The sequence below is a fragment of the Salvelinus alpinus genome, chromosome 32 (genome assembly GCF_045679555.1).
Source record: "Salvelinus alpinus chromosome 32, SLU_Salpinus.1, whole genome shotgun sequence".
In the NCBI taxonomy this organism is placed as follows: Eukaryota; Metazoa; Chordata; class Actinopteri; order Salmoniformes; family Salmonidae; genus Salvelinus; species Salvelinus alpinus.
Window position 1 is genome coordinate 19487522 of NC_092117.1, and position 22320 is coordinate 19509841.

Genomic DNA, 22320 nt, shown 5'->3' on the forward strand with positions numbered 1-22320 from the left:
ACAACTGTCTGGGTCTTCAATTCTTCACTCACACTTCACTTACTTACTCAACATTGTACTTTACATGTGAAAGTTACATTAATTACAAGGTATTTTGCTTCAAATGTGGCAATGAAGACTGTGAATCATATTATTATTTAGACTTGTCGGTTCATGTCTTGACAGCTCTCAATACCAGCATACGCCAACAGCGTAGGATATCTCTACAGAATAGACTTGACTTTCTGTTTTGATTGTGATGACTTATCTAGAGCACAGATTCAATCAGTATGGAATTTCAAAAAGGACTACTGTACACACACAACCTAAGACTCGCATCACATCCCACAACACATACTCAATGGTTCAAATGCAATATTGTATACGTAAGATGTACGTGGCAATGTGCAACATAATGAAGTCGAGACATACCTTGATCTTCCAAGAAGCCATTTGGAGTCTTCTGAGAGACAAGAGCCTTCCTGTGGTTTCTAAACCTAACCAGAGGGTGAGAGAGAACAGAAAATGGAAACGAAACAAAAACGTTATCTGACCCTAACCCCAGAAAAATTATATTTCAGCTCAACAAGTCAGTAGAAATAGAAACCCACCATCTGAACTGAAAGCTGTTCTTTCTCATGAGAAGCAGATAGTATCCTCACCACTGAGAGAGGAGTTAACAGAGTGAGTGAATGGGTGAGAGCATGGTCTGATCTGACCCAGCTAGCCATTTGTTTTCTGTTTAACTGGTAGAGCAGCTGTTGGAGCACACACGCACGCACGCACACACACACACACACACACACACACACACACACACACACACACACACACACACACACACACACACACACACACACACACACACACACACACACACACACACACACACACACACAGAGAGTGGGGGTAGGCTGGGCTGATAAGAAACCGGTGGGGGTGGGGTGAAGCCATCCAGTGTTGTTTGTTACCTTAGGAAGTATACTGTCAGGAGAATGATGATGATGAGAAGAAGAGAGATCAGCGTAGAGGGAAGGACATGGGCACCCTGGGGGGTGGGGTTTTCTGGGAAACAAAGATACAAACATTATTTTGTATACTACATATACAAAAAGTGTTGTCAATATTTACATGTAACCATTTTAATAGATAATTGAGCTATTGGTCTACCAATTGTTTAAAGTTATGATCAAGTTAATTAATGCTGATTGTTCTGTTTAATTCACTATTCGTGCGGGAGTTAGTTACCTGAAGTCTGGTTCTCATGAAAGGAGTTATTCAAGGTTATTGTAGTTGCAATCAGAAACAACACCATTGTGACTGTGGAGATAAACAGAACATGAGTGAATACATAATACTGTAAGAGAATGCAGAAGCTGTGATGCTTCATTAATTCCACTAGAGGGCGCCCACGACACAAACAAATCCTGGCCTGGTGATGACAGTGCTGTCTGTGAAAATAAGGGAATGATGGCAGGCCCTCTGTCCGTATGATTGTGTAACTCCTTGTATCCTATCCATTTCTTGTCCTGTCCTAGCATGTCCACTTAGCAGTATGGTGCATCACCTCGGATCTCACATCCCTAAAATACACATATCAAGGTAACAGGAAGCACTATCTCATAGACAGCAGAAATCAGATCCCCTGTAGTCCTAGACAGACTGGAGAGGAGCTAAACAAGCTCAAGGGATGTGAATCTCACACTGCAGTCTCACACAGAGAGACATAGCAATGAGAAGTGCTTGGATAGGGGGAGTGAGAAACAGTGAAAACAGAGAGAAAAATATCATTTTTGCAGAACGATCCATCTGAAGGAAGAGAAATGAGGAAACTCCTGGTCCCATTGAGTAGCACTATGTAGCGTGAAGCAACTACAAGGATACATAAGCACTTTAACTGAAAATGGAGAGTTTAATATATGAAACACGGGGTCTGAGAGAAAAAAAAGGATCACTCATGTCAATGGACAGAAGCTGAGAGAACAAGGCCATCTGTTTTGAGCCATATTGAGCCAAGAATCTTCACTCTTTCTTAATACACTGATTCCTTCAAGCTGATAGCTGTCCTGTCATCATGGCTTTATTTTCTCTATTTCATCACTATTACCTGCATTGCATCTCTATCCCAAACTATGCATTTCTACCTCTCTGTATCTTCCTAGCAGTCTGTCTATAATTCCCTCACTCCTGGGCAAATCTATTTAAATGCAATGTATTATATACGAGAACAGTTATTGCCCAGTGTTTTATCCATGCGCAGACTAGAGAGCATCATTTTATATTACATGTCTCCTTAGCCTTAGAAAAAGCTGTTTGGCATAGACCTCATCATTCATACTTCAAATCTAGTAGCTTCACTAGAAGTGGGTCATCCTGAAAGGCCTAACTCGTGACTTCTTGGAAACACATACGCCTCTCTCAATCTCACCCCCTCCACACACACACATATGTTCAAAGCCAAGGGGCATGTACTGCATATGTGCCACACTGTGTTGAAGGTGCCCAATCTCTCCCCAGTGTTAACAAGCTGACAGTGTCAACACCTGCTCCCTGCAGAACTCCACTGGGCAAAAACACATTCACTCACAGTGTTGGCATTCCACCATACTGGGCTACACACAACATTAACCATGAAGGCATCAATGATTCTGCCATTCCTATACAGCCTAACACTGTATATCACACGGTTTAGGCACATTTAGGTTTCCTTCCCGCACTGCAGTCTTTGTTTTCCAGAGTGCATGTTTGATTGAATTCTGCCCTGTTATGAAACAGGTTTGGGCTATGGCAGGATAACTGGGAAAGAAGGAGGGCAAAGCTACTTAATTTAAATCCTTCAACTCAGCAGTCCTTCTCAGTGCTATCAAAAGTATGTTAAGAGTTGGACCCAGAACTACAATGTAATTATTATTGCTGATTATAAAAGCTCCCAAACTCAATGAGACTGCCTCAATGGTATTTAGCATGCTGCAGTAGCAATTCTCAAGCATTGCATGATATGTTATTACCATATTCAAAAATGCATTTACCTAACAAGGATTTCTCCATGCAGGTAATGTTATTAATACATAATGTAATTCATTAAATATGAATAGATGTATATATCTACAACAATGCATCAAAACCAAAAAGAGAAAGTTGCAAAACTCAATATCATAAAGTAACTCAATAAATGAATGGTATTTATAAGAAAGATGCAGGATGTGGAGAAACTGATGACAGCTGCATCCAAAAAAGGAACAGCTCGGTCTCACCTCAACTCTTACACGCAAACCTAAGTGAGCATGACAGACCCTGAGAAAAATGCTTGCCATTAAAAATAGCATGCTCTTTCCCTACAGAAGACTTGTAACCTTTTAATTTATTTGTATTATTAATTAAAGCAGAGATGTGCAGTTAAAAGTATGTATTCCATTCCAACTGGATACGTACTGTACAGGAGCTTTCAGATTTGAGAGGTTTTTACTTCCTGTCCATTAGAGCCAATGAACAAGAAGGGTGATTCCACGCCAGGAAGGCCCACATTGTTTTGGGTTATCTCAGATTGTTCTGGCAATTCTCACATAGAAACTTCATTGGGAGGAATGATGCTTGTCATGCTTTTACATTTCTATCACAAACCAATTCAGAGAAAATCATGATGAAAGTGGCCCTTTTTAAACCTATACACATGCCTCCTGATCTGTTAACCGTACATGATACAGACAACATCATTGTGTCATTATACTCTGTATACTGTGCTCTAAAATATGGAGTAGGTCTGGATTCTGAAATACAATTTTATTACATTAATTTATTCAAAATAAAACATTTTATAGACATTGTTTTAAACAATATACTCTACAAGGACATTACATTTCCAGAGTGGTTACACTGCTAATTTTGCAGTTATGATAGTAGTTATGAGCACCACCAAGACAGTGAATGGGAAAATAGATTCAAAGGTAACTTACTCCCTCTGCTTGTGATTGGTTAATGACCTATAATGTCAATTTCTATGTAGAAGAGGTATAAAACAAATATATGTATTATGTATGTATGTATGTATGTATGTATGTATGTACAGTGGGGAGAACAAGTATTTGATACACTGCCGATTTTGCAGGTTTTCCTACTTACAAAGCATGTAGAGGTCTGTAATTTTTATCATAGGTACACTTCAACTGTGAGAGACGTAATCTAAAACAAAAATCCAGAAAATCACATTGTATGATTTTTAAGTAATTAATTTGCATTTTATTGCATGACATAAGTATTTGATCACTTACCAACCAGTAAGAATTCCGGCTCTCACAGACCTGTTCGTTTTTCTTTAAGAAGCCCTCCTGTTCTCCACTCATTACCTGTATCAACTGCACCTGTTTGAACTCGTTACCTGTATAAAAGACACCTGTCCACACACTCAATCAAACAGACTCCAACCTCTCCACAATGGCCAAGACCAGAGAGCTGTGTAAGGACATCAAGGATAAAATTGTAGACCTGCACAAGGCTGGGATGGGCTACAGGACAATAGGGAAGCAGCTTGGTGAGAAGGCAACAACTGTTGGCGCAATTATTAGAAAATGGAAGAAGTTCAAGATGATGGTCAATCACCCTCGGTCTGGGGCTCCATGCAAGATCTCACCTCGTGGGGCATCAATGATCATGAGGAAGGTGAGGGATCAGCCCAGAACTACACGGCAGGACCTGGTCAATGACCTGAAGAGAGCTGGGACCACAGTCTCAAAGAAAACCATTAGTAACACACTACGCCGTCATGGATTAAAATCCTGCAGCGCACGCAAGGTCCCCCTGCTCAAGCCAGCGCATGTCCAGGCCCGTCTGAAGTTTGCCAATGACCATCTGGATGATCCAGAGGAGGAATGGGAGAAGGTCATGTGGTCTGATGAGACAAAAATAGAGCTTTTTGGTCTAAACTCCACTCGCGGTGTTTGGAGGAAGAAGAAGGATGAGTACAACCCCAAGAACACCATCCCAACCGTGAAGCATGGAGGTGGAAACATCATTCTTTGGGGATGCTTTTCTGCAAAGGGGACAGGATGACTACACCGTATTGAGCGGAGGATGGATGGGGCCATGTATCGCAAGATCTTGGCCAACAGCCTCCTTCCCTCAGTAAGAGCATTGAAGATGGGTCGTGGCTGGGTCTTCCAGCATGACAACGACCCAAAACACACAGCCAGGGCAACTAAGGAGTGGCTCCGTAAGAAGCATCTCAAGGTCCTGGAGTGGCCTAGCCAGTCTCCAGACCTGAACCCAATAGAAAATCTTTGGAGGGAGCTGAAAGTCCGTATTGCCCAGCGACAGCCCCGAAACCTGAAGGATCTGGAGAAGGTCTGTATGGAGGCGTGGGCCAAAATCCCTGCTGCAGTGTGTGCAAACCTGGTCAAGAACTACAGGAAACGTATGATCTCTGTAATTGCAAACAAAGGTTTCTGTACCAAATATTAAGTTCTGCTTTTCTGATGTATCAAATACTTATGTCATGCAATAAAATGCAAATTAATTACTTAAAAATCATACAATGTGATTTTCTGGATTTTTGTTTTAGATTCCGTCTCTCACAGTTGAAGTGTACCTATGATAAAAATTACAGACCTCTACATGCTTTGTAAGTAGGACAACCTGCAAAATCGGCAGTGTATCAAATACTTGTTCTCCCCACTGTATGTATGTATGTATGTATGTATGTATATATATATATGGTCGCCTCAACTAACATCAAGGCGGTGACCCGTTCCTGTAGGTTCATGCTCTACAACATTCGCAGAGTACGACCTTGCCTCACGCAGGAAGCGGCGCAGGTCCTAATCCAGGCACTTGTCATCTCCCGTCTGGATTACTGCAACTCGCTGTTGGCTGGGCTCCCTGCCTGTGCCATTAAACCCCTACAACTCATCCAGAACGCCGCAGCCCGTCTGGTTTTCAACTTTCCCAAGTTCTCTCACGTCACCCCGCTCCTCCGCTCTCTCCACTGGCTTCCAGTTGAAGCTCGCATCCGCTACAAGACCATGGTGCTTGCCTACGGAGCTGTGAGGGGAACGGCACCTCCGTACCTTCAGGCTCTGATCAGGCCCTACACCCAAACAAGGGCACTGCGTTCATCCACCTCTGGCCTGCTCGCCTCCCTACCTCTGAGGAAGTACAGTTCCCGCTCAGCCCAGTCAAAACTGTTCGCTGCTCTGGCACCCCAATGGTGGAACAAACTCCCTCACGACGCCAGGTCAGCGGAGCCAATCACCACCTTCCGGAGACACCTGAAACCCCACCTCTTTAAGGAATACCTAGGATAGGATAAAGTAATCCTTCTAACCCCCCCCCCCCCTTAAAAGAGTTAGATGCACTATTGTAAAGTGGTTGTTCCACTGGATATCATAAGGTGAATGCACCAATTTGTAAGTCGCTCTGGATAAGAGCGTCTGCTAAATGACTTAAATGTAATGTAAATGTAAATGTCGCCCACGAGATCCTCCCGGTCAGGGCCGTTATGCACTCCCGGGGCATGGCGAGGATATCCGCGTGCCCCGACCAGGCTGAGACCAAGAGGAGTCGGTGAGGCACTTGCTCTGGGAGTGCAGAGCCGCCAGGGAGCTGTGGAAGGAAGCAGGCCCCCTGATCTCCCCGTGTCTGCCAGCAGGGGAGGATCTAACGCCCCAGCTCGTGCTGTATGGGGTGGGCCGAAGGCCTATTCCATAAAAGGCCTTCACCAAGCTCTGGCCCACCCTCACGTGTCTGAAGGAAGCACTGTGGTCCTCCCGCAACCTGCTGGTAGCGAAACGAGTAGAGAGCACCCCCCAGGCAGTGTCCATGGTAGCCACGGAAGCCCTGGGGTGGTACAGAAGAAAGGGGGCCTCGACCCCAAGCAAAGGGTCCTCCACAACACCCAAGGTCCCGGCGGCCACGGCCTGACAGTGCTGCGGCGCCCAGGGCGTTGCGCCTAGGGGAGGGATCTCCTCTGGGCCCCGAAGGACAGTAATTGATTCGGAAGAGCAGGAAGAGGCGAGTTTGATAACCACCACCCCGCTCCTGTTCAAAGAACCAAAGACAGCTTTTTAACAATGTGACTTTAAAAAAAACATGTTTTCATGTCTTAAAAATGTTTTACTTTTGTTAAATCAGTTGTACACATTTTAAATGGCTTCTATAGATTTGAGGTATTTACAAAGAAAAGTACTTTTATTCATGGTTGTTTCTATTGTCTTTAACATGTACTTTTTAACACATTTAAATGTAATATTCAAATGCTGTGTTTTATGCTTTAATTCAGTTATGTGTCTAAATGATGTACAAAAATATATATGAGCCGTTTTTAAAGGAAATGTAATAATACAACTTTTCCAAAAGAAATGTCTTTGACATTTGATTCGAAAAATGGGTTGTTTGGATCCTGAATGCTGAGTGGACGAGCAGCATTCCAAACCATGCTGTATTTGCAACACAGGCACACATATGCCTGCTAACAGTTCCATCTGAATTATCACTGCACCTCCATAACAATATAATCTAGTTCATGTTGCTGTTGGAATCACCTCTTGAATTATCTCAATTTGCACATTAAAACTGCAATATGTAATTTTTTGGATGATGACCAAATTCACATAGATGCTATTTCTATACTGCCCGTTCTTAAGTTTCGTTTTTGCGTCTTTTACTTTCGGTTTTGTACATCAGCTTCAAACAGCTGAAAATACACTATTTTTGGTTATGGAAAATATATTTCACATCAGTTTAGATGGTACAATGATTATCTACCCTATACTTGCTTGTTTTGTCACAAACTGAAAGGCGAACTATTACAATTTTAGCAACCAGGAAATGGTGGAGCGATTTCTGCATAGTGCATCTTTAATTCCCTTTGCTTCTAGGCTACCATTTGGTTTGTATAAATGGGGGTTAAAATAAGCCTTGCTGTCTGTCTGCCTGTTCGAACTCAGAAACAATGTTTCACTTTTGAAATGCAATCTCCCCTGTACCACAGAGTGACCGTTGTCCCGACGAGACCTTAACTTTTTCTGAGCCAGGCAAAATCACGCATCAATGTCATTATTATGGATATGTCCAAGTAAATGCGGCTAGTTTACTGTCATTCTAAGTTGGCGAGCTTTTAAATGACAAGAACGTTAGTCAGCCTGAATAGTCAGCCTGCATTCCCTACCCAAGCAGACACGCAACGGCTCTCAAGGAACTGGACTATCTGCAAACTTGAAACCACATATCCTGAGGCTGCATTTATTGTAGCTGGGGACTTTAATAAAGGACATCTGAGAAAAACAGTTATTCTGAGGAAATCTGAGCAAAATAACTTATTCTAATATTTCTACTACAGTACATTGTATTGTATTTACACTGTTTATGCACCGCATAATTATTTATATACTGGATTCTTGACATAGCTCACTCTAATATATCTACTGCTGTACATATCATTCTTAGTTTATCTTGTGTACATTTCCCCGGTATATATATGGATAGATTGCATTTTTGATACTGCTACAGTGTTATTTGGGTTGTTCATTGGATTTGTCCTGCCTTTCTTGCTTTATTGCCTTCCTTTTTTGTATTTCTGTTTACATTTGAGCTGTTTGCCATTTGACTGCATTGTTAGGAGCTAGTAACATAAGCAGTTCGCTGCACCGCTATAACACCTACTAAACTGTGTACGTGACCAATAAACTTTGATTTGATTTGATTGGATTTGCATAGCAACAGAACCAAAAAAACTGACAACCAGATTTTTGTCCCGACTACTTCGGGTAGAAGGATGAAATTGTATGAATGAACTTATCCAAATAACGGTTCTACTGAAAATATGTAAATCATTGTTATTTTAATATGTTGGTAACAGTTTTATAAAAGCAATAAGGCATGCAAGTCAGTGCTATATAGTTAATACAGTAAGGTAAATGGATTGACTGGCCTGATGCAAACAGCACCATTTACCTGTGACTGTATTCATTACATAGCACCTCTTGTGCCTTATTCTTTAATATATATCTTTTTTAGATTTAGCTTATTTTTATTATTTTTATACATAGAAATTTACAGTGGGTCATTAACCAATCACATTCAGCAAATCACCAGCAGAGGGTGTAAGTACCCTTTGAATCAATTTTTCCATTCACTGTGTTGGTGGTGCTCATAAAATGTATCATAACTGCAAAATTAGCAGTGCACCCACTCTGGAAATGTGATGTACTTGTAGAGTATATTGTTTTTTTGTTGAATAAATTAATGTGAAAAATTGTATTTCAGAATCCAGACATACTCCATATTTTAGCGCACACTATATGGAGTATAATGACACAATGATGTTGTCTGTATCATGTACGGTTCAAAGATCATAGGGTCTTACATTGGAGGCGTGTGTATAGGTTTTAAAAAGGGCCTAAAATTGCCACTTTCATCACGATTTTCTCAAAAATGGTTTGCAATACAAATAAAAGCATAGAAACTTGAGAGGAAGCATGTTTGATAAGTGATAATTTCCAAAACAATATAGGCCTTCCTGGCATGGAATCACCCAGAACATTCGTTCATATTTTAGTCACATTTAATTTAATTCGTTCTGGACAGCCAATGACTGGCTTCATTCACTTGATTCACCACTAAACTGTGCCAAAATTGTTTATGTAAATTTGTACTGTGGCCAAATGTACAGTATGTGCTTCAAATGATGTGAAAGTAACTGTTTAAATGTGATGAATCCACTCTAATCTATTTTGACCTTCAGAAATACGGACGGTTATAGGTGGGTAAATATTAATCCCAGCCATAACCCTGAGTGGAAAATCCTATTTTGCATCATTACTTTACTCCAGGAAGCCCTGAAAAGCTATTGCACATCTGCACATCTGCACACACACACACACACACGCACACGCACACACACACACACACACACACACACACACACACACACACACACACACACACACACACACACACACACACACACACACACACACACACACACACACACACACACACACACACACAGGATTGCATGGATAACTGAACGGAGCATTCATCTGACAAACAGGATGCATTGAATTCGGAATTGCACATGACCGTGACCACAATATCCACCCTGACATGAAGTGGCTATAGGTACAATATGGTTTACGGCCTGACATGAATCCAAATGAACCCAGATGAAGAGCACATTGTGATGAGTGAACCTTAGATTAAAAACATCATGATTTATAAATTATTAAAACATATTTTATGGGTTCCAATGTCAGATGACAATGGATACTGTACCCACAGGCATATAAATATGTTCTGTGTATGTTCTTTACCAATGGACATGGTGATACAAGCATACAGGGATTGCAAAATTTGATCCAAGCATAAAAAAGGCACCCAAAATATAGCAATCCATTTACTGCCCTTGAACTCTTTCCTTATCTCCAATTTCAAAGAGATTCCATCAGACAGGCTAGACTAGTGTACCCTTTGTCTTAGGAAACAAAGAGAAAACATTCATCTTTATGTGACATCCCAACCCACATCCATTGAAGTTCAGGTTTCTTCATGAATCAATAAAACCTAAAAGCAGCATCTTTGCTTCAGGGATTAAAGATGGATGACACACAAAATGTTTGTTTTTTTTACAAGGAGAGAGAGAACAAAGACAGTGGAGAGCAACCACAGAAGCATGGCTGTCTGTTAGAGGAGACACTGGACCTGGAGAACAAATACATGTCAGTGGAGCGAGTAAAAAGAGGGGAGGATGAGAGGAGAGATGAGAGGCTTCAGAAGCTATGTATTAGCAGCTATAATGAGAAACTTCCCTATTAGACAAACAGAAACAGTACTAAAGCGAAGGGTGGCTTCACTGGCAAGTAGCAGGCCATGCTACAGATAAAAATCTGGATCACCACTCCACGCTTCAGAACTCGATGAAATCCATTGTCGTAATGAACGGCTATATTTCTGTTGTTGTGGTATGAAGGAAGGTTGAATATTTGTCTGTTCAGAAGAATACTGTATTGAGCCTCTCGGTTATGGGCTTTGTTTTCAGCCAACATGCGCTAAGCATCCATCCATACAAGTCATCACAGCATAATATGCCTTAATATTGAAGCTGTGACATAATCTTATTTTCGTAATCTCCTATACATCACTAATCATTATGTCGGGAGCATGGTCAGGGTCAACAAAGTCAATTCAGGAAATGAATTGAAATCCTAATTGAAAACAAGGGTCCCTTTACATTAAAATAATGCATTTAGATTGATGTCCTGAATTGCCTGAGTTGAAATGAAATCGACTCAGGGGTTACTCACAGTTTAAAAGCAGAGCTGACCGGATTCAGTAGGAGTTAATCCAATAGTCCATAGCAGCCAGAAGGTCTGATTCTCTTCCTGACTGGCCCCTTGGGATTCTGTACCCACAACCCAGTCCACATTCACATTGTCTCAGGAGGTACAGGGTCTGGTGGGAGAGTAGTAGATATGATCAGGACACACTATTCCTGTAGCTAAGGTCCAGTAGCTGGGTTTCAGGGGACTTCAGGGTTTTAGGTCATGTCACAGAGTAAAGTAGGCTCGAGTTCAGTGACCTACATAAATGCATACCACCTGAAGAAAGACAAGAAAAAAAGGTTAGATCCCAGTTAATAGCATGGTTGCTGCTTTTAAAGGGGCTATAGAAAGCTCTATTACTTCCTCACCATGGTGACAACCCCAGAAATAGTACATTCAAAGTAGCTTTAAAAAGACCAGGGAATTAAATGAATAAAGTCATGACCTGGACTCCACTCTGTTTGCTTGTTAGTCATAGGGATTTTTCTCCTGTTCATTGTTTGGGCCTGACAGAGGAAAAGTCTAAGGGATGAACAAACTAATGAAGCTACTTCCTGTGTACAGAAGGAGTGGGAGTCTGTCTACTTGAGTGAACTGTACTGGAGAGAGAGAGATTGTACTATTCTAGACTTTGTGGGTAAGAGAGAAGGAAGGGTGGTAAAGCGAGAGAAAGAGAGAAGCGGTGTAGAGTGTTCACACGTGTGTGTGTGTGTGTATGTTTGTGTGTGTGTGTGTTTGTGTGTGTGTGTTATTCTGTTTCTTTGTTTGGACTGTGATAAACCACTTTAATCTAGCCCACACAGCATGGCAAAGGAATACATGTCAATTTCAAGAGCTATTAATTGTTAAGCATACCAATCTAATCCCACCCACGGACAGAAATTCAGAGGAAAAGTGTGAGGAATATACAAACCGTTATGTTAACTCTCAACAATAGAGACAATAAATACTCACAAAAAATATTCAAAATAGCCAAGACTAACACCTTTACAATACTGTGATTGGCATGGCATAGACAAAACATATCCAATTCTATACATATTTTGAATTGGCAGTGTTTCATTCCAATGTGGTCTAAAAAGCTAAGTATTGCTACACATTGTAGCATTTTGGAATCTGAGTGCCCAAAACAAAGCCTTGACTGTGCCGTTACTCTATGGCTCTAGCCATGTATGAAGGAGAGAACATGGCTCTGAGTGCCCACATACTCCCTCTCTCCCAACACAGGGTTCCTCTACCCACAGGTGGAGACACAAAGCCAGATTGTTTAGTGACCGGCCACTGAGTCAGAGCAGAGGTGAATTAGTGATCCCAGTTGGAGAAGCCCACTCATACAGAGCCATGATGGGTGAATGGGGCCTCTAGGAACAAGGGTGGGACTAGGGTTGCAAAGCTACCGGTTGTTTACCAAAGCTACCGGAATATTCAGTAACTTTGATAATTCACATGGACTTGATGGCAATCTTTTGTAACTTTGGTAATTTATATTTTAATCCTTTAAAAAATAAATGTATTCATATTTTGTTCACATTATTTACATCTGTGTCCATCTTGTCCATGAGTAGATAGATCACATAGAACATCATGAGTTTTAACTACTGCCACCAGTGCAGCCACAACATTTGCAACAAAGATATATTCACATAGTAAAATAAAAATAGCTTTTAGAAATACAGTATACAGGTATTTCTGATATATGGAAATGGTGGCTTTTCTTGTTGAAAATAATCTTAAATTAAATTAAATATATTCAGGGCTTTACTTTGTTATTACATTCTCCTTTCCAGACATTAGTACTCGGGGGATTGGCCTCTGTCATCCTTATTTCCTTCCGATTCACTTTCAAGTGTATCTTTGTCACTTTCAAGTGTACGTATATTCTTCTGAGTCACTTTCAAGTGTATATTCTTTTGAGTCACATTCATCTTGTGTTGTGACGTTTTATTGGCTCAAACAGTTTCAGATTGGAACGAAATGCCACCATTTGCTGGACCCTTTCGTTGGTCAGCCTATTGGACACCAAGAAAAGATGCGTACAATACATAGAACACAAATAAATACACAAATACAGTGACAATAAAACCAGCACATCATCAATTCATTATAAAAACTAAGATTACCTTGGTGTGCGCAATCCCATAGAGTGACCAATTGCACTCTGATGCAGCAGATGTAGGTGGTATCTGCAGTATGACTGAGGCAATGGAGGACAAGGCTTCAAAGCTGCAGAGTATCTTTTACCAGGTTGACACATTGATGTGTTCAGCAGAAGTCCAAATAATATCATCTTTCCACAAGCCATCCTACGTCCTGAATTTGGCCAAACTCCCCAGAACCTTTCCCTCATCCAGCTGAAGGTGGTGTGCCATGACTGAAGTCATTTCGTATGCTGACATTATCTGCTCCGCAGATAGGATTGGAGGCTTTCTGGCACATTTTGGATTTAGCAAAAAGCTGCATGGATGAGCTTGGTGCAGAAGTCTTGCCTTTTGTCAATCTTCTGCCTCGTCTTCGGCTTCATCCAGCAAAGACGTTGTCAGTGCAGCACCAATCTGCTCACGCAGATCTGTGAAGAGCCATTAAACATCTGACCAGACTGCCCCATCTCCCTCCACCTGGTTAATGGCAGACGCAATTGGAGTGAGTAAGGTCAGGTAGTTGCCAACATGCTCTCAAAACACATCTTCAAGGAATGTCTTCTTGATGGTAGAATTAATTTCTATGGACTCTGAGATGGCCATATCTTGCAGGGACACTTTCCCTTCTAGAAGGCTTGTGCACGTTATTACAGAGGAGCCCTATCTGGTTTGGCAGGGCAGTTTGAGAGAGGTGTTATTCTGGTTTTCACACTGTTTTTCTCTAAACATTGCTGAGGCCATCCATTTCCCTTTGACATATTTCACTACTTTGTAGGCTTTATTGTACAGGGTCTGCATGGTTTCCAGGCCCATGATGTCTCCCAGGAGAAGATTGAGACCATGTGCTGCACAGCAAATTGGAGTGATGTGAGGGAAGGCTTCTTCGACTTTTCTCCATGCTGCTTTCATATTTACCACATTGTCTGTAACTACGGCAAAACATACTTATCAGCTCATCTGCAATGAATTTGCTTATGTGTCTGTTGATTTTTGTGTCAATGCTTTTGTAAAACACTGGCTGGGGAGTGCAGAAAATGTCATCGATAATACCTTCCCCACATACATTGGAGCATCTATCACAGCAACACATTCTGCCTTGTCAATAGTGACATTGACCTTTTCTTGCACTGACATGTTCTGACTGCAACAAGTTGGTTGACAAAGCATGCCTGGTTGGAGGGGAGTATGCAGGACTTAGAATGTTCAAGAATCTTTTCCAGTGAACATTGATTGTAAGCATGAGAAGGGAGCATGTGCCATAGACGGCTCAAGCTAGGCATTCATCTGCTTTCTGCTTGTTTTTTTATATTTTTTTGTTTTTATATTTAACCTTTATTTAACTAGGCAAGTCAGTTAAGAACAAATTCTTATTTACAATGTCGGCCTACATCAGCCAAACCCGGACAACACTGCGGCAATTGTGCGCCAACCTATGGGACTCCAAATCACGGCCGGTTGTGATACAGCCTGGATTCGAACAACGGTGTCTGTAGTGACGTCTCAAGCACTGAGATACAGTATGAAGGAGTAACTCCCCATTGCTGATCTAATGTCAACAAATGTGCACACTTGCAGCTCTGCACTCTGACCGGAACTGATCTGAAAACCACATTCACTTGCGTGTGATTGAAAGATAGCTCCTAATAGAATTCTACTCCATTGCGCTCTGGCTTTGCCTACAACAAAACAGACTAAATCCTGCAAAGTTAGATTTGTTTTGGTTTGTTGCATTGAAAAGGGGCTGATATAATGTTTATTTGATCACAGATTATTTTTTAAATCTATATAGTAAAAACATATGGTGCGAACTCAGTGAAGTTCAATCTCTTGGGTATCTGTGCAGCCTGGCATTTCTTCTGCATGGCAGTCCTGGAGGAGGTGCACGGCTTAGAGGGAGCATTGCTCTCTACACAATACTTGTTTGTTTTGTCACATGAATGGAAATTAGGCGAACTATTAGAATTTTAGCAACCAGGAAATGGGGAAGCCATTTCTGCATAGTGCATCTTTAAAATTGTAAATCATATGAAAACCTACTTTATTATATGCTATGTAGCCAGTGTCACCTAGTGGCTGGTATGAGATGAAAAATTCCATAAAATCATGAAAGATACCAAAGTTCCGGTAGTTTACTGGTAAACTTAGACAGTTTCCAGTAAAAATTCCATCCCTTTGCAACCCGAGGTGGGAATATTGTGCAATGTAATTTTTGTTTACTGATTCAAACCAATGGATGAGAAACTGGGACAGAAAATAAGCTTATATTGGGTTACATGATAAGGTTTCTCATATTCCAAAGCTGCTAAAAACAGTTACTTATCCCAGTTGATAGTACCCAATATAAACTTATTTTCTGTCCCAGGTTCTCATCCATTGGTTTGAATCAGTAAACAAAAATTACATTGCACAATAGTTGAAAACACAATATTGTGTTTAAGTACAATTCACTATTCATTGGCCTTCTTGATTTGATTGAGTCAGACTAAACACATACAGGACCTTCGGAAAGTATTCAGACCCCTTGACTTTATCCAAAATTTGTTAAATTGAATAAATAAATAAAATCCTCAGCAATCTGCACACAATACCCCATAATGACAAAGCAAAAACAAGTTTGTAGAAATGTTTGCTAATGTATTAAATATAAAAACTGAAATATCACATTTACATAAGTATTCAGATCCTTTACTCAGTACTTTACTCAGAACTTGAAGCACCTTTAGCAGCCATTAAAGCCTCAAGTCTTTTTGGGTATGATGTTACAAGCTTGGCACACCTGTATTTAGGGAGTTTCTCCCATTCTTCTCTGCAGATACTCTCAAGCTCTGTCAGGTTGGATGGGAGCGTCACTTCAGGTTGGTGCGTCACTGCACAGCTATTTTCAGGTCTCTCCAGAGATGTTCGATTGGGTTCAAGTCTGGGCTTTGGCTGGGCCACTCATGGACATTCAGAGACTTGGTACCCCCTGAATATACCTATCCTGCATTGTATTGGCTGTGTGCTTAGGGTCGTTGTTCTGTTGGAAGGTGAACCTTTGCCCCAGTCTGAGGCCCTGAGTGTTCTGGAGCAGGTTTTCATCAAGGATCTCTGTCCTTTGCTCTGTTCATCTTTGCCTTGATCCTGACTAGTGTCCCAGTCCCTCCCACTGAAAACCACCCCCACAGCATGACGCTGCCACCACCATGCTTCACCGTAGGGATAGTGCCAGGTTTCCTCCAGATGTGACGCTTGGCATTCAGGCCATTGAGTTCAGTCTTGGTTTCATCAGACCAGAGAATCTTGTTTCTCATGGTCTGAGAGTCTTTAGGTGCATGTTGGCAAACTCCAAGCGGGCTTTCATGTGCCTTTTACTGAGGATTGGCTTCCGTCTGGCCACTCTACCATAAAAGACTGATTGGTGGAGTGCTGCAGAGATGGTTGTCCTTCTGGAAGGTTCTCCCATCTCCACAGAGGAACTCTAGAGCTCTGTCAGACTGACCATCAGGTTCTTGGTCACCTCCCAAGCTCTAGGAAGAGTCTTGTTGGTTCCAAACTTATATTTAAGAATGATGGAGGCCACAATGTTCTTGGGGACCTTCAATGTTGCAGACATTTTTTAGTACCTTTCCCCAGAGCTGTGCCTCGGCAGAATCCTGTCTCAAAGCTCTACGGACAATTCCTTCGACCTCATGGCTTGGTTTTTGTTCTGACATGCACTGTCAAATGTGGGACCTTATATAGACAGGTGTGTGCCTTTCCAAATCATGTCCAATCAATTGAATTTACCACAGGTAGACTCCAATCAAGTTGTAAAAACATCTCAAGGATGATCAATGGAAACAGGATGCACCTGAGCTCAATTTCGAGTCTCATAGCAAAGGGTCTGAATACTTATGTAAATAAGGTATATCTGTTTTTATTTTGAAAAATGTGCAAACATTTCTGAAAACGTGTTTTTGCTTTGTTATTATGGGGTATTGTGTGTAGATTGCTGAGGATTTTAATATATTTAATACATCTTAGAATAAGGCTGTAACGTAACAAAATGTGGAAAAAGTCAAGGGGTCTGAATACTTTCCGAATGCACTATATTTAGCTACACAACATAAGACAGCTGTTTACATTCTTCAATGTATGAAAACATAAAACTTACTTTATATTCTTAAAATGGTTTTAAGTGGATTGACCCTGGCTGAATGTTTCCCATCTTTGTACACTGACTAATCGCAGAACAAAAATATATAAACTAATAAATCTACATATTCTTAATGTAATCATTTTTTGGCCTGAAGTATACATTTTTCTAATTGAAGCAGTGTGGATTAAGTCCATATCTTAATCTGACCAGTTTACTGATGAGACTACAACATACATGAAATGTATGAAATAAATGAAATAAACATTGAAACATTGAACACATGAAATAAACATTTTAGCAACATTACTAAAAATCACGATGAGGTCCTAGTATATGTCCTAAGGATTTAAATATACACATTACAACATTGTGTCTGTTGTGCATGTCTGTTTCTATACCATGACAAAGGATGTTTCTAACAATTAATGAAATACTCTGGATAGCCAAAGCATAGAAACTCTCCCTGGACCCCCCACAGAAAAAGATGGGTGTGATTTTACTTTCTGTGAGTTGAGTTTTTGGAATGGCAACATAATTACATAAAAAGGATTGCCCCATGACAAATAAGTGAGTTTTTCAAACAAGTACAACAGCACTGAAAGTCACAAATATAGTAATTACTGACACACTCCATACAAGACTGTGAAAAACGAAATTGTAGATGAACAATAACAAGCAAGGAAAAACATGATAAAAGCTGAGCAGACAGAGGTCATTTTCCTTAATCAAATGAGTTCCAGTCTGCTGGGGAAGAATTCACGTATACAGCTAACATTAGCTTCGTGTACAGATAATATTTGTATTTAATTTTGTTACAATGTTATTTGCATTGCTAGTTAAAGCCTACTGTTAGCAAGATAGCTAATGTTAACTGACTGGCTAGCTAATGTTAGTTGCTTGGTATCTAACGCCAGCTAATGTTATAAATCGTATCTCATTTTGTCAGAAATTCATTTGCATTGCTATTTAAAGCCTACTGTTAGCTAGCTGGTTGGTTAACTTTACCTGCAGATTAATACTGTGTGATTTATAACAATCCGAATGACACCCTCATTAAAATCACAATTGAACAGGTAAATAGGTATGCTTAGATAACCTATGCAGAAAAATATGTTTTTTTTTTTTACATAGAATTAATCATAATGATTGTGGCTTTAGATTGCAGGAAAGTGCTGTTTCAGGTTTTTGAAAATTAAAAAATCTCCAAACACCCTCGCTTCATCCTCACGTACTTCGTGCCACCTCTAAAATAATTGGTGCATGACGCCCGAGTGCGGCAAGTGCCGCTGATTGTTGGTTAGCCTCTTCGCTCTGAGAGATCTCTACAGATCAATGTGTAACGTTATACATGTCTCCCGTAGCTAAGAGGCTAGCTGCTGGTAAGCTTTCTTGACTTGAACATACAGTAAATTTTTGCCAACACATGGCTAACCTATGATTAACCAGCTAAACAGCTGCTCTAAGTGAAAATGTGTTTGTGGTTAACAGTCTAGCTAATAGGCTATGTTAGAGTTACACTTCCTCATCCAATTATAATGTGGTGAGTTCAAAATAATGAAAAACTATCTACCAAATCAATTCATTTTAAAATGTTGATTACTCCTTGAAATTATCATTCACCTGATGACAAGACATGTGAAAAAAATGTTTTGCTAATGTATGATGGGGGTCCCTAGGTCGCCGGTTTACCTGGGAGGGAGTCCCTGGGCAGGAAAAGGTTGAAGACCCCTGAGATAGCGAATTTTAGCTATATTAGCATAGACATGACATCAGTCAAAACACCTGAAAACAAGACATGTTATCATGGTCAAGATAAAACTAGCCGAAACGAGCCACCCACGATTCCTCACATGGCAGCTTCTTGTCATTGTTGCTAGCTATCTGGCCCGATCTTGCCATTCAAAAATCAAAACACACGGCCTTCTGCCCCATTGAAGCGTGCACATCGTTTTCGGCAGCTAACACGTCTATTTGCAATGTCCTTGGTCTGTTTTGCCCTGTAGTCACGGCAACTTTGGAAGCGTTTGTTAAGGCCTCTAGAAGTGCAAGTGATATTAAAGACCAAATATTCATGTGTATACACAGTGCCTTCAGAAAGTATTCACACCCCTTGACTTTTTCAAAATTTTGTTGTTACAGTCTGAATTCAAAATGGATTAAATCGATTTCTTTGGTCACCGGCCTACACACAATACCCCATAATGTCAAAGTGGAATTCTGTTCTTCGAAATGTTTACAAATTGATTAAAAATGAAAAGCTGAAATGTCTTGAGTCAATGAGTTTTCAACTCCTTTGTTATAGCAAGCCTAAATAAGTTCAGGAGTAAAAATTTGCTTAACAAGTCAAACAAAAAGTTGCATGGACATACAATTATCTGTAAGGTCCCTCAGTTGAGCAGTGAATTTCAAACACAGATCCAACCACAAAGACCAGAGAGGTTTTCCAATGCCTTGCAAAGAAGTGCACCTATTAGTAGATGGGTAAAATAAAAAAATCAGACATTGAATGTCCTTTTGAAGATGCTGAAGTTATAAATGACACTTTGGATGGTGTATCAATACACCCAGTCACTACAAAGATCCAGGCGTCCTTCCTAACTCAGTTGTCAGATAGGAAGGAAACCGCTCAAGGATTTCACCATGAGGCCAATGGTGACTTTAAAACAGTTACAGAGTTGAATGACTGGGATAAGAGAAAACTGAGGATGGATCAACAACATTGTAATTATAATATAATATTAACCTAACTGACAGAGTGAAAAGAAGGAAGCCTGTACAGTATACAAATATTGCAAAACATGCATCCAGTTTGAAGCAAGGCCCTAAAGTAATATTGCAAAAAATGTGGCAAAGCAATTCACTTTTTGTCCTATATGCTAAGCGTCCAATACAACACATTACTGAGTACCACTCTCCATATCAAGAATAGTGGTGGCTGCATCATGGTATTGTAACGGTTGTCCTCCTCCTCTTCTTCCGAAGAGGAGGAGTAGTGATCAGACCAAAATGCAGCGGGTTTTGAAAACATAATGAATTTATTAACTGCCGAAAACGAACACGAAAACAAACACTTGGAATGATTACAAAATAACAAAACGAACGTAGACTGACCTAAACCATGAGAACTTACATATAACACGAAGAACGCAGGAACAGGTACAGACTACAACAAACGAACGAACAAACGCTACAGTCCCGTGTGGTACGAACAAACATACAGACACGGAAGACAACCACCCACAAACAAACAGTGTGAACAGCCTACCTTTATATGGTTCTCAATCAGAGGAAACGTCAAACACCTGTCCCTGATTGAGAACCATATAAGGCTAATTACCAACGACCTAAACATAGAAACACAAAACATAGAATGCCCACCCCAACTCACGCCCTGACCAACTAAACACATACAACCAACTAAACACATACAAAAACAACAGAAAACAGGTCAGGAACGTGACAGAACCCCCCCCCCCCCTCAAGGTGCGAACTCCGGGCGCACCCCTAAAAAGTCAAGGGGAGGGTCTGGGTGGGCATCTGTCCGCGGTGGCGGCTCCGGCGCAGGACGAGGACACCACTCCACCATTATTTTTGTCCCCCTCCTTAGCGTCCTCCGAGTGGCGATCCTCGCCCCCAACCCTGGTCTAGGAACCTTCACACCGGTCCCCCCTAGATAATTCAGGACAGAGAGGTAGCTCAGGACAGAGAGGTAGCTCAGGACAGAGAGGTAGCTCAGAACAGAGAGGTAGCTCAGAACAGAGAGGTAGCTCTTGACAGAGGGGTAGCTCAGGACAGAGGGGTAGCTCAGGACAGAGGGGCAACTCTGGACTAGTGGCAGCTCCGGACTGAGTGGCAGCTCCGGACTATAGGGCAGCTCCGGACTATAGGGCAGCTCCGGACTATAGGGCAGCTCCGGACTATAGGGCAGCTCCGGACTATAGGGCAGCTCATGACTGTAGGGCAGCTCATGACTGTAGGGCAGCTCATGACTGTAGGGCAGCTCATGACTGTAGGGCAGCTCATGACTGTAGGGCAGCTCATGACTGTAGGGCAGCTCATGAGTGTAGGGCAGCTCATGACTGAAAGGCAGCTCATGACTGAAAGGCAGCTCATGACTGAAGGGCAGCTCATGACTGAAGGGCAGCTCATGACTGAAGGGCAGCACCGGACTGGCTGGCGGATCCTGGCTGGCTGGCTCTGGAGAAGCCTGGCTGGCTGGCGGCTCTGGCGGATCCTGGCTGGCTGGCGGCTCTGGCGGATCCTGGCTGGCTGGCGGCTCTGGCGGATCCTGGCTGGCTGGCGACCCTGGCAACTCCTGGCTGGCTGGCGACCCTGGCAGCTCCTGGCTGGCTGGCGACCCTGGCAGCTCCTGGCTGGCTGGCGACCCTGGCAGCTCCTGGCTGGCTGGCGACCCTGGCAGCTCCTGGCTGGCTGGCGACCCTGGCAGCTCCTGGCTGGCTGGCGACCCTGGCAGCTCCTGGCTGGCTGGCTGGCGGCTCTGGCAGCTCCTGGCTGGCTGGCGGCTCTGGCAGCTCCTGGCTGGCTGGCGGCTCTGGCAGCTCCTGGCTGGCTGGCGGCTCATGGCTAGCGGAAGGCTCTGGCTGCTCATGGCTAGCGGAAGGCTCTGGCTGCTCATGGCTAGCGGAAGGCTCTGGCTGATCCTGTCTGGCGGAAGGCTCTGGCTGATCCTGTCTGGCGGAAGGCTCTGGCTGATCCTGTCTGGCGGAAGGCTCTGGCTGATCCTGTCTGGCGGAAGGCTCTGGCAGCTCATGACTGT

The 22320-nt window shown here is 42.0% G+C and overlaps 1 protein-coding gene across 5 annotated transcripts in view; it reads right to left on the bottom strand.

Annotated features, from left to right (window-relative positions):
* Positions 1 to 22320, bottom strand: part of LOC139562188 (receptor-type tyrosine-protein phosphatase epsilon-like) — a 58519-nt gene that overhangs the window by 15896 nt on the left and 20303 nt on the right. For 2 of the 5 annotated variants that reach the window (XM_071379614.1, XM_071379612.1), the window contains exons 3-6: positions 11271 to 11418; positions 1228 to 1299; positions 951 to 1044; positions 412 to 476 (exon numbers count right to left, since the gene is read on the bottom strand). In XM_071379614.1, the coding sequence (XP_071235715.1) occupies positions 412 to 476; positions 951 to 1044; positions 1228 to 1294 (226 nt within the window). In that variant the 5' untranslated portion in view covers positions 1295 to 1299; positions 11271 to 11418. Of the gene's footprint in view, positions 1 to 411; positions 477 to 590; positions 711 to 950; positions 1045 to 1227; positions 1300 to 11270; positions 11565 to 22320 lie in introns of those variants that run through there. The other 3 variants (XM_071379613.1, XM_071379611.1, XM_071379615.1) reach the window with 2 other exon arrangements.